Source organism: Quercus suber, unplaced genomic scaffold, assembly GCF_002906115.3.
Source record: "Quercus suber isolate HL8 unplaced genomic scaffold, Cork oak 2.0 scaffold_688, whole genome shotgun sequence".
NCBI classification, from domain to species: domain Eukaryota; kingdom Viridiplantae; phylum Streptophyta; class Magnoliopsida; order Fagales; family Fagaceae; genus Quercus; species Quercus suber.
Window position 1 is genome coordinate 32177 of NW_027070129.1, and position 13445 is coordinate 45621.

Here is a 13445-nt window from a genome sequence, read left to right on the forward strand (position 1 = left end):
GTTTGCCAATTGAGGTTGAGGGACTATAGTGTTGGGGTTGAGTTTTGGATCGGAAATATTGGCTAATGGGCACTACTCACATCAATAAAACTCATATGCCAAAAGGACTATGGGTAAAATTATGTTTGATGAATTTGACTAATTTGACAATTCTTGTTAAATATAATTTGAGCAACGTTTGTTAAACATAATTTGACAATATTTGTTAATTAACAATATTTGTTAAACATAATCTAACAATTATTGTTAAACATGGGTTAATACTTGTTGTCAACAATATATATTTGGTTTAAATAGGCCAACCCCGCCTTACTAACTAGGTGGGCAGCAATCACAAAAAATTGAATCATTTAATAATAGTAAAAATAAATAAAGTAAACATGAAAATAGAATTTTTTTTTTTTTTATACAAGATATAAATTTTATTCTAACATAATCTAAGTGTATATGTGTGTGAAATTCTCTCCTACAGACTTGAATCCCGGCCTTACTCCTCACACCCCACAAGCACTTACACTTGTAGAGTGACCATCGCACGGTAGTCAAAATAGAATTGATATTATTGAAAATGCACCTCCTTTGTGCCATGGGTTACCAGACATGGGCAACATTATTTATTAAAAAGGAAAATAGTTCTTTTGCCAACCAGAAAACCAAGATAATCTGGAATAATATGTAACATATCCTAGTTTGAGTTCAGGTCCATGCTTTCCATAGAAAACCAACAGGTTCCAGTTTGTATATGAGACTGCTCAATTACCCATATAAATATACCGTTCATAATCTACCACCTTGATGGTTATGAAATATTTTGTGAAAATGGTTAGATTTTAGAATTATTATTTGTTTTATGCTCGTTCAACCCAAAATGAAGCTGTTAAAATATTGAAGGGGTTACTGATTTAATATGGTCTCAACCAAAAAAGTGAAAAAGAAAGAAAGAATATGGAAGAGAGAGATGTTGCTTGGATGCAAAGTGATCACTGTGATTAGATATTATTGAAATGATAAACAATTTTTTTTTTTTTGGGTTCTCACAGTATATTCTCAAAGCTTTCAACTAGAGACTAATCACTATTCCCGACGGGTGGGCCCTAATGGGTTAAATCACTTGCCCAAGAGGTTTTTTCAAAGTGCAAGTACTTGGACTTGAACTGGGGAGCACACCTAGTCAAATCTGGAACAAACACTTTGAGACCAAGTATCCAACCACTTGGCCAATCCACCTAAGTTAATGATAAACAATTGTGCCCATACATTAATTGACATTAGAAAAGTAGCTCCAAGAACAATATTGAAGAGACATGGTGAACGATCTCAAAGTACAATTTATAGTAAACCACCAGTGTAGGGCACTCCTGTTGCAGGCAACCATTCATCTCCTTGTATAAAATGCGACACATTAAAAACATTAGCCTCGTCTCTATTCATGACATGGTAACCAGGCCATGTAATCCGGTTACTAGTGTCTGATCCTGGCCCATTGTTATCATATTCCCCATAATATAATGTATTAATAGCAAAGTCAGTGTCGTTCCATGTGTGCCAACCTTCAGAGTTAATTAGGCTATCCATAAAAGATTGCATATAAACAGTTGTTGCATACTCCTTCCATGGCCTCCCAAGGTATGTTTCTGTTCCAACCAATTCCTCAGCTGGCCTAATGCTACAATGATGTATGGAAGTCCCAGTATTTTGATTTGGGTCTGTTTTGCCTTGCGCAATGATAACATTGTACTGGCCATGTAATGGAAGTCGTAGATAAATATTGCAATCTTGGAAGACAACCGCTGCATTGCCAAATATGAAATCAATTGTACCATAAATATCACATTCTTTATAAAACTGCCTGAGAGAATGGGTATGTAACGTGTCTTGGTAGCCTTCAAAACTACATCCATAAAATGCAGACATGTCAGCCCCACTTCGGACTGCCACAGCTTGGCCTTTGTGTGGTCCGGCTGTGTTACGAAAGGTAATGTTCATAGCAACAAATCCTTGCCCAACAACAGCTGCAATAGAAATTATAGTTTTATAAAACTGCCTGAGAGAATGGGTATGTAACGTGTCTTGGTAGCCTTCAAAACTACATCCATAAAATGCAGACATGTCAGCCCCACTTCGGACTGCCACAGCTTGGCCTTTGTGTGGTCCGGCTGTGTTACGAAAGGTAATGTTCATAGCAACAAATCCTTGCCCAACAACAGCTGCAATAGAAATTATAGTGAATAGAATTATAGATCATCATAATTAAGACAGTATCATACAATTGTTCAGAAGAAGAGAGATGGGTATATCACAAACATTATTTTCCTCGAAATCTTTAATAGAATATATACGAGTTTTTTTAAAGGAAATATAGGGGAAACATGGTTAATAATAGACTTGTTTCTTAAAGTGACCTAAAGTTGACATTTAAAATTATTTTGGCTCAAGTATTAGGGAGCATGTGGTTTTTCATCTATAATGTGATATATTTTACTATATATTAAGTTTATTCTTAGGGTTTCAATATTAAAAAAAATGAATATATGTAAACCAAGAAAAACAATAAGAATGTTACGGACATAATATATTTCACATAATTTTTCAAAACATCTAAGGCAGGGACAGACCCAAGAGGGCCCAAGCCCCCTGACCATATGAAGAAAAAATAGTAGGTATATTTTTAGCTCAAAAAAAAAAAAATATATATATATATATATATGTACACACACATTTAAGCCCATCTTTCAATTAGCTTGGCCCCCCTCCTTTAAAATCATCAGCCCAACGTAGCTCAATTCAGCCCAAATCCGGCAATGTAAATCCTCGACCCAAAACATAACAAATTTTATTTAAAAACAAAACAAAAAAGTTAACAATGGTGAAGTAATGGTGAAGTAATTTTCTTTTCATAAATAATTGCATTGTAATGTATTAAGAAACAATGATGTTGTTTTTTTTTTTTAAAAAAAAAATGATATTATGTATATGTCTTAGATGATAGCTTGATAATTATACTCTAGTCCCTCTAGTTTGAAATACTGATATTATGTATATGTCCCTTTAGTTTTTTTTTTTTTTCCTTATACTCTAGTCCCTCTAGTTTGAAATACTGATACTATGTATGCTGATATTATGTATACTCTAGTCCCTCTAGTTTGAAATACTGATATTATTTAAAGTTTTTTTTTTTTTTTCCCTTATACTCTAGCTGATAAGATTGTGATTAGTGCAACATCACCATAAGTTATCATATATATCATTTTTATTATACACCAATTACAATCTACCATAAAGTTTAAATATAATAATAACTAATAATTGAAATATTTAACTTTTTATTGACTACTCTTTATTATACCAGGTCACTACATAAATTAACTACACGCATACATTTAAAAACACAAACAGCTGTGACTTTTCATTTGGCAAATTTTCGATTAATAGCCACAGTTTCATTTGTTAATAAGCAGTTTATTTCTCTCTATTAAATATATACACTCCCCTTTCTCAAACCCATACTCTCTTCCCCTCTTTTCTGTCAGTTTTCTCCCACAACTCTGAAAGTCTTCTCTACCCTTCTGCTTCCCCTAAAACCCAAATCTCTACCCTTTTCCTTCCCTCAAAAACCCAACTCTGAAAATTTTTCTAAAAACTAAAACTAAAAGCTGTAACATGCGACCCCTTCTCTCTCTTCTTAGAAACCATCTGGTCTAAACTTGCTCAAGTAGCAGATATAGTACCAGTCCAATTTGTGTGAGCCCTGAAGCAAGATTTGGAAGAGGAGGTTCAGGTTTATTTGGGCGACTCGGACTGAGACTCAGGTAAGAATCTCTGTTTAATTGTTTAAACCCGTGTCTATGCATCTCCTGGATATGGGTTTTATATGAGTTTATTATTTTTCAATGTGTAACTAATGTAATTGTCAAAACGTATCCTTATGATTACATTTTTTTTTTTTTTTTTTTTTTTCCTTATACTCTAGTCCCTCTAGTTTGAAACAATGATATTATGTATATGTTGATAATACTGTATGAATACTTATTTAAAGTTTTTTTTTTTTTCCTTATACTCTAGCCGATAGGATTGTGATTAATGCAATATCACCATAAGTTATTATATATATCATTTTTATTATACACTAATTACAATCTATCATAAAGTCTAAATATAATAATAACTAATAATTGAAACGTTTGAGTTTTTATTGTCTACTCTTTATTATACCACCACGTCACTACATAAATTAACTACACGCATACATTTAAAAACACAAACAGCTGTGACTTTTCATTTGGCAAATTTTCGATTAATAGCCACAGTTTCATTTGTTAATGAGCAGTTTATTTCTCTCTATTAAATATATACACTCCCCTTTCTCAAACCCATACTCTCTTCCCCTCTTTTCTGTCAGTTTTCTCCCACAACTCTGAAAGTCTTCTCTACCCTTCTGCTTCCCCTAAAACCCAAATCTCTACCCTTTTCCTTCCCTCAAAAACCCAACTCTGAAAATTTTTCTAAAAACTAAAACTAAAAGCTGTAACATGCGACCCCTTCTCTCTCTTCTTAGAAACCATCTGGTCTAAACTTGCTCAAGTAGCAGATATAGTACCAGTCCAATTTGTGTGAGCCCTGAAGCAAGATTTGGAAGAGGAGGTTCAGGTTTATTTGGGCGACTCGGACTGAGACTCAGATAAGAATCTCTGTTTAATTGTTTAAACCCGTGTCTATGCATCTCCTGGATATGGGTTTTATGTGAGTTTATTATTTTTCAATGTGTAACTAATGTAATTGTCAAAACGTATCCTTATGATTACATATACAAACATAGATGATTTTGAAGGAATTGGAAAGGTTTTTTTTTTGGAATTGATTACAGACTTACAGTCAGTTATTGTTGAAATTCTAATTTGACTATGTTTTGGAGGTATTATGGTATTCTATTATTGTTGAAATTTTAGGTAGTTCTTTGATCACATTATATGCAGGGAATGGTTGCAACAATAATGCATGATGTGTGTTTGATAAAATGTCTCAAAAAGATTGTATTGTGCCAATAATGAGGAAAACTGACGTTTTATACAAGTGCTAAGAGTAATCCAGTAAAAGCAACACTTTTCTTATGTTGTGTGTCACCATTGGATAGACACTTTTTTATATTACAATGCTGATTTTTTTTGTTAAAATAAAAAATAAAAAATCTGCCAGCAAGTGTGAGAGAGAGACAAAGACAAGAGACAGGATACAGAGGACGTATGGTTGTTTTAAGGGGAATCTTATAGTGGGTTGTATTTGAAATTGTGATTTGCAAATGGGTTTATTTGATTTTGATTGGCCCTTTTTCTATTTGGTCCTGAGAACATGTTGGATAACCAACATCAAAAGAGAAATAATTAGAATAGTTGATATCTTTAATTCTTTTTTGTTCATGGTTATAAAACTTACTGCTGTATTTCAACCTTTTCTTTTCTGAAAAAAAAAAATCTTAATGCTTTTTTCTTTTTTTTTTTTTGGTTTTGTAGGGTTGCTAGGAACACAACCCAACAGGTGAGAGAGTCAGTGGTTGTATTTACTTTAACTGTGAAACTTATATAATTATCTGTGTTACAGTGTTGGTGTTTGTATTGATCCCCCTCTTTTTGTTGTGTTTTATTTGTGTGTGTGATTTAGATTGGTAGTAGATTGAGTTTGAGAAGAAACTATGGGGTCAAAGATAATAGATTTGCGGTGGATGCCTAGGCTCTTATGCTCAAGGGTGTGAAGGAAGCTTACTTATGTTATCAAGGTGGTGACAGCCTTCTAATCAGCTCCCATCAAGCTTACTTATCAAGCTTGACGTTCCCATCTAAAAAAAAAAAAACCAATTAGGCCAAAAAAATTACTTTTATCCTCACCTTCACACAAGTTAACTTTTAAAAACTCCCACGGTTGAAGAGAAAGAACAGAGTCCTGCCTTCACTAGCCTGCCACCACCGCTCAGCCAGCAAAACCACTACTGGTGAAACTAATTTCTTGCGTTTTCCCCTTTCAGTGGTAAAACTTGGGATTTTCTTTCTTAATCTTCTTCTCCTTCTGAGTGAGAGTTTGTTTGTGTAATTTGGATGGCTCAATTTCTTTTTCCTTCCCCTCAATGTTCACACTGTCACGCTACCATATTGTGCTTTTTCCTGAGACTTCGTAAGGGTGCGGAGAGAGTTTAGAAGGCTGTCACCACTGGTCTACCACCACCATCAGATGGCTGGAACCACTGCAGGTAAAGTTTTTTTCTTGTCCCTTTATTGAGCGTTAAATGTGATTTAGGTTTGGGTATTGTGGGTGTATTGGTTTTGATATAGGAATTTTGTGTTTTAAGTTGAGGCTGTTTTCCTTCTCATTTGTGGTTCAGATTTTCTGCATCACTCCCCATAGAATTTTGACTACCCAATTGAAGATTTTCATCAATTTTGTTTCATGGTCGACTTTTTGTTTTTCTTTTTCCCTCTATTAGAGGAAGGTTTTTTCTTTGAATGATGTTGGATTAATCCAGATGAACTATGGACTTTGAATTTCCTCTTTAATCTGTATGGTTTCTTCTTTGTATGTTTTTTACTTGCTGCTACTTATTAATTCATATAAGAAGATGAAGTTTATGCCTTACAGTTACAGATATCAATATAATTCTTTTGCATGGTTTTATTATAGCTTTGGGATGGCTCTTTGCATGAGGAACTGTTACATTAATGGAACTGAATGAAGGCATTTTTGTTGGAACAAATGGAGTTTAACCAATCTATTTTTATTTATTTATTTATTTTGGTAGGTAAAGATAAATTCTGATGATGGGTTTCATTGGTAATAAAAAGAGATATTTGGATGACCAGTCTGAAGTTTGAAGATTTCAAGAATTGCAAGATGACAACATGTACATTTTGTGGGCAAAGGTTGCTGGCCAAATCTGGTGTGGCATTGGGTTACATTCATGAGGTAACCTTCTTTGAGATAAGACTATTTGGTGGAGTTATGAATTTTGGTTATCCTTCTCTACATAATGGAAGACAGTGTCACTGCGCATTCACTAAGTAATATTCCCCTAATATGAAACTATTTTTTAAATTACAACTGGAGATATGTAACCAATTTTGAACTTATAAATCTATTCCTATTCAAGAATAATAGAATCATAAAGCATAGCGATGATCTTTTTTTCTTTTTTCTTTTTTAAATAGTAATTCATTTAAGCTCAAACATTATTTTCTGGGACTACGGCTTCACAATGCTGAAATTGTCAATTGGAAAGAAGCAGATTTATTACACCATAAGAAGCTATACTTAGTTCTTGATATAGATCATACGCTACAGAAGAAGAATATTTAAAATAAAAAAACAGATATGACATCAGAGGAAGAATATTTAAAATAAAAAACAGATTTGCAAGGTATTTCTTTTACCTTTATATTTTATTGTACTTTGGCAGTGTGCTTAGCATTTTGTATATCTTTGTTTTCAGGTATCATGGTGACATTCCATCTTTGTTTGTATGATCATCTCTAATAAGCTTGGCTATATACCATTGTAACTTGTCATGTTGTAGAACTTTTAGAGGTCAACATGAATTATTACCGTTAAGTTCTGAATCTGTTGATGAAAGTTTTATTTGAGTGCTTTCAATTTGTCAATAGAATGTTCAAATTTCTAACCAAAGGTAGGTAAAACTTTCAAAGTCATGGAAGGGATATAGTTTACTGCTTATGCAGTCTTATGTTGTAAAATCACCATAACCATGAATCACTTGGAAGTTTTGAGGAATTTCTAGTGGGATCTTTTGATTTTTGGGAAGCACTGCCTCCCTTGTCTGCACTTTTTTTTGTCCCCCCACCCTCCCTTCTTTTTAAGAAAGATTGGCAGGATTTTTATGTTATGCTTAAGGCAAGCTTAATTACTATTTTTATTTGTAATATCACTGTGAGATTTTTTTGTTCCATAATGCATGAGGCGAACTATAGATAGGAAAGGTTTGGTAGTTATTGGGGGAAAATCCCTATAACTTGGAAACCAAATAGAGGCTCTCTTATCAGTTTGATTGATTATCAAGTTGGCTTTTCATTTCACTATATCTGCTCTGCTGCAGATGTGTATTTATTCTTTTTAAAAATATTTATTTTCTAACTCTTTAGGCTTTGATTGCATTGTTTTTTCTTTGACATTTTGGCCGTTTGAGTGACTTGATGTGCTTGTAGCCTTATGGTATTCAAAAATTATGAAATGGACATGTGTCACGAAAGGTAGCCTCTTCATGGTGAAATTTATGCAAATTGATATGAAGATGAAGCTACCTATGGCAAAAAACATATATGATGACGAAGCTAAGGCCCTTTATTCACACATTTTTACATTTTTAAAAGAAGAAAGTGATATGTTTGAGATGTGCATTTATACAATGAGTGATCTCCTGTCGGCACTATGCAATGTAAATGGCTAAGCTACTTGATCCTCTAGGAGAGTACTTAAGTGCTAAAGTTATTTCACGTAAGCATGGCACCCAAGAACATCAAAAGGGTCTTGATATCTTGCTTGGCCAAGAAAGTGCTGTATTGATTCTTGATGATGCAGAAGATGTAGGTACATCTATGTCCAGCTGAATATCTGCTTAACCAATTTATTTTCACTTTAATATGATAATATTTGTTACACAATACTTTTGATCTTACTGTTTTACCCACTAAAAGAAGAGGAAGTTCTTTCAACATTATAAGTCCTCTTATTTGTAGGGAAGAGAGTCAGATTACGGAAATGGGCAATTTCATAATTATTTGAAGTATGTTGTAGTTTCATTTTCAAAGGTTCTTGCTACATCATATTAAACTGGCCCCGCCTGTGTTTTGAAATTAACTTGAACTCTTATAAAAAAGACATGGTTTTGTATCTACTCTGTGTGAAACACCATAAAGAAGTAAACTTTTCAGTTTTAAATTATAAACTTTTTTTTATTCACTTTGGTTTCTCTTTAGTCAAACTGAGAAGGGTGAAGGAAAATTAAAAAACAAAAAACAAAAACTTGCTTATGGATTTTATGAGATGCATACGTGTTGATTGTGACTTTTATATCATAGAATGATGAATGGAACTAAGAAGTAAATATGACATTGTTTAGGAGCCACTTGAAATAGTGAAAGAAGCCTAAAGGTTGCTTCTAATGTTGCTGCACTTGGATTATTCAAAAGTTATGTAGACGTGTTTATGCATTAATATGTGATGTATCTTTTTGGCAAATTTTACATATTTGAGGTTCTTTGGTAAACAATTTTTTTTTTGGTTCTGTGTATATGTTTAATTGTTGTTTATCTTAATTTTTACCTATCAAAAACACATCATTTATCCTAATACTTGAATGTCTAGATGAAAGATTTGCACTTGATCCATTGAGACCAAATTTGATCATGCAAGTGATTTTGCTACCAATAAAAAACTAGACTATAACATGAAATTAATTCTTTTACCTAATTTTGTAGTCTAACTTGCAAAATGATTCTAATTTTAGAGTTGATCTCATTTTTAGTAGTTTTTCTGTGCATCACACGGGTTAATGACCAATTTATATAAAAACAAAAACATTACCCAAAGCAATATATTGTAGCTTACCAAATGTTGCAGAATCGAATTCACTCGACTCATTCTTCTGGTTATGATCGCCTGTGATCACAGTTTGGTTGATACCGTACCCAACCATCATCAAATATTGCTTGTTCTTATCAATGGAAACATACTCATAATAAACCCCAGCTACAATGTAAATGACAAAGTATCCATCACTAATATCAGTATTTTCTGGTGCAGCAGCCACAGCATCATTGATAGTGGTGAAGTCTCCACTGTTATCTGGGTTCACAAATACCGTTTGGCTCACCAATACATCGCCAAGAGTTGTTTGAAGCAACCTTTTTCCAGTTATAGACATTCTTAAAGGCAAAAGACCATTAATAATATTTTCCATATTGGAAAAGAACGAATGGCTTCTTTCTGTTGGAAAACTCTCTCTCTTTGTCTTTGGAACCCAACCATGCTTAAAAAGCGCAAGCGATATGCTATGAAGCTTAGTCCCATTAGAGAGAGGACCCAACAAGCCTTTTTTAACGCTAGAGGCTGATGCTAACTCTAGCAGGCCATCAGAACATGTTTCTTGGTTTGTCAAAGTGGCACTAAGCAGTGTATGCAAATCCTCAGCTTGCAAGCTATTAAGTCTGTTTGTAGAGCTAATAGTTTGCAAAGTTTTTGACAAGAAATCCACGGTCAAGTCAGCTAAAAGCTGACAATCTTTGAGGGCATGAACGGTACGTTTAGAATACGAGGAATGTGATATTGGATATGATTTGATTAGCGAAAGAAAGTCTTTTGCTGATGATAAGGACTGGTGAATGAAGTACCAGCCATAGTCTTGAATGGTGTTGAACTCATTTGGCGGTAAGTTGGATTTGCAGAAAGATGGGTGGGGTGTGGAGTTGCAAATGGTACTTGGGGAAGTATAGAAGCTAGCAAGAGAAGGAGAGTAGGAGAAGAGCATTAATAGGAGAAAAAAGTTGCACAATGGGGAGAGCTTGGAAGCCATTGTCATAGAAATGTGTTTGCAAAATAGGTGTGGTTGGTTGGTCTCATATAGAGAATACAATCATACATATGATACAAGAAAGAGATTGAATTTTATCGTGTGCTCAAAAGCGTGTTTATCTCAGTGTGTAGCGTGTACTCTTCTTTTTTTAGTATGCTATTGTTCCAATAATGTGTTTATCTCGTTGTATTTATTTTTTCTGACATACAAAGATTCGAGGTTTAGATAAACTCAAGCTCTAGCCTCTAGGTCGTGTGCATTACATTAATCTGTTGATGTGGCTTGCATTTAAATATAAGTCATAGTTAGCCTGAGTACTATGGCTCACTCTCAATTTGAATGCTTCTTCGTATGTATTTGGATGCAGCTTTTCTCTCTTCTTGCTGATTGTTTAACGGTTGAAAACTAGTTAAAGCATGGTTGTACTTCGGGGAAAAAATAAGACTTTAAAATTGTATATAAACTAAAAAAAAAAAAACTATAACGATGCTGTTTTGGTGAGAAATGTTGACGTTGGCTACATGGTTCTGAAATCCGGATTGGACCGGCGAACCGCAATAATCGGAAACCAGTCATCAATCCAGTTCTTTAAAAGTATAAAACCGGAAAATTTTAATTTGCAGTAAACCGCTTGGACCGCGGTCAAACCTCCTGATTTGCAAGACCGGACACGGTTTCACCGGTTGGATAACAAATACTCTGAAAAAAAATCTGCGGTGGTCTATCTCGTTTTTCTTCACCGGAAGCCAAAGCCTGATATATTGCTTAGCCAAAATGCTTCATTGTCACTGGATCTTTCTCTGTTATCGCTAGTTCTTGCCTTTTAGTTTCTGTTAGAGGGAGGACAAATATGTGTTTGTAAAGAGAGCCTATGGGGATAGAGAGAATCCTGGGAAGAAGACGAAAAGGGAAGAGTAGAGAGTGGCAAGTGGGGGCAGGTTGGGTCTGATGTTGTATTGAAAAGAGGGTGATATGACATAAGAACAAAACATATAAGGTAAAAATGTTGACATCATTTAAATGTTCCAGCTCATCAACAATAGCTATATGCTGGCCTTCCTGTTAACGTTCCCGTTAGCTAGCTATTTTCAACATTTCTTGACCAATTTCAAAAGTTTTCGGGCCCACCTCGATTTCAAATTTTAAATTTCAATCCAATTGTTTGTTTCTTATATTTCATTTCTCCTCTTAAACATAAAAATGAAAATCACTTTCTTGTAACTTTCTTCCAGCTGACGTAGCCATGGTCCCCATATGGCCAACTGACACATTTTTGTCAATCACAACTCATCATGTGGCGAGTTATGGCACAAAGTCGTGTCCAATTATGTGGTACTAGCACAACTCTAAAAAGTGATAGTTCCTTGATTTGGGATAAAGTGTTTTTTCTTTATTAAAAAAAAAAATAAGACAAGACCTCTGTTGGCTCATGGCATTGTGGCAGTAGGTTTTCGTTTTTTTCATTCGGTTTGTTACATTTTTTTGGCCTAAAAGTAATCAAAAGAGATTTACTATTCTATATTTTTTTGAACAAATATTCTATATTTTCATATCAATATTGTTTATTTTTATAAATTTGTTACTTTTTTATTTTATTTAATTATTAAATTATTTATAATGTCATCACGGTTTAACTTTGATTGAACCTCGGTCTGACCTTTAAAACCTTGAATCTGTCTTTTTTACGGTTTATTGAATAGCCCAAGTTTCAAAACCATGGTTGGCTATGATTTGGAATCCTATTTCTTTCTTGATTTTAGTTATGTACTGTAGGGGCACGGTTTACAACCCAAGCCCAATATACATGGAGTTCTGGGTTAAGAAGTCTAGTACAATAAATTTGTAGAAGGTGGGTCGAAGAACTAGGTCCTAGTGAATCTAACAACGGTTAGGACAGGTTTGAAAGATCATCATGCAAGAGCAAAGCACGTAAGGCCAGGTGTATGTGTTGTCTGAGTAAGCCAATATTCTTATAGACCAATGGATCTGATTACAAGTGCAATTCTGGTTGCTACAGTGTTCTTTCTTTATTCCCCCCCCCATCTCATGGAGGGTCTCTCTTATTATATAGTCCCTCTTGGACAATCTTTACCCTACAATTGTCGATAATTTGAGTTGCTACTCGAGTACTTGTCCTATCAGATATCTCCTCTGGCCTCTCTGTGAGTTGCGGTGACTGAGGAAATACTGTTCAAGGGTCTTCTTCACATAAATGCGGCCAGAAAAGTAGCTGCAGTGTATTTAATATGGAGGTAGCACCCATTCTTAGATATTTTTAGGTCTCCTTCCTTCTCGTGAGTTTATGTAACATGCCTCTGACACTGCTGCCTCTATTGAGGTCATTTTTGCTGCTGGAACATGTATCGGAGCAATGTTCATCTTATCCAAGAAGATATTCCTCCTCGGACCGTCTTCTACTCCTTTCTTACTCATGAGGCATTGAGCTAGAATCTTTCTACTATTTGTCTCTCCTCGGACGTCCCCACGTTCTCGGATAAGGCCCAAGGCCCAATATTCCCTTTTTGGGCCTTGTCCTATATTGGGCCTTGTCCTTACAATAACCCTTCAAAATTCCAGTTTTTCCCTCTCATCTGAGGAGAAAAAGTGGGGTTTTGATCTTCAAGGGATAAGACCATTTAGTTCATTAAACATCTCCTAGTATCTGCTCGAATACGTCTTCAAGGTCTCTCCCTCTCGCATGCTTAAGGATAGTAGGGAAGCTAATAGCCAAGGAACCCTACTACAGGTGACGAAGTGGGAACAAAACGCCTAGGTGAGCTCCTTGAAGGAACTTATGGAATCTGCCCTTAGGTTGTCGAACCATCTCATGGCAACAAGTCCCAAACTGGATGGGAAAACCTTGCACATCAAGGCTTTG

At 34.7% G+C, this 13445-nt stretch overlaps 1 protein-coding gene and 1 long non-coding RNA gene across 4 annotated transcripts; one reads left to right on the forward strand and one right to left on the reverse strand.

Moving 5' to 3' along the window:
- Positions 1–1046: 1046 nt before the first annotated feature.
- Positions 1047–10573, reverse strand: LOC136064432 (pectinesterase-like). Its single transcript, XM_065766175.1, has 2 exons — positions 9604–10573; positions 1047–2012 (listed from the first exon to the last, which is right to left on the reverse strand). Exons 1-2 carry the CDS (start codon positions 10571–10573, stop codon positions 1330–1332), a joined length of 1653 nt encoding a protein of 550 aa, XP_065622247.1. The 3' UTR covers positions 1047–1329.
- Positions 4314–10945, forward strand: LOC111987463 (uncharacterized). 3 transcript variants are annotated; one of them, XR_010626042.1, is made up of 5 exons: positions 4314–4740; positions 5508–5532; positions 5656–6238; positions 6785–6948; positions 9799–10945. It is a non-coding gene; the product is annotated as an uncharacterized LOC111987463 (long non-coding RNA). The 3 variants fall into 3 exon arrangements; XR_010626043.1 differs by having other exon boundaries at positions 9802–10945; XR_010626041.1 differs by lacking the exon at positions 9799–10945 and adding an exon at positions 7472–7800.
- The last annotated feature ends 2500 nt before the right edge of the window (positions 10946–13445 follow it).

Bases quoted from the DNA above. Each gene is read 5' to 3' on its own strand.
- LOC136064432 (XM_065766175.1), bottom strand. From the start codon at position 10,573: ATGACAATGGCTTCCAAGCTCTCCCCATTGTGCAACTTTTTTCTCCTA. The intron at 2,013-9,603 runs GTAAGCTACAAT...TTTCTATTGCAG, and splicing joins ATTCGATTCTGCAACATTTG to CTGTTGTTGGGCAAGGATTT.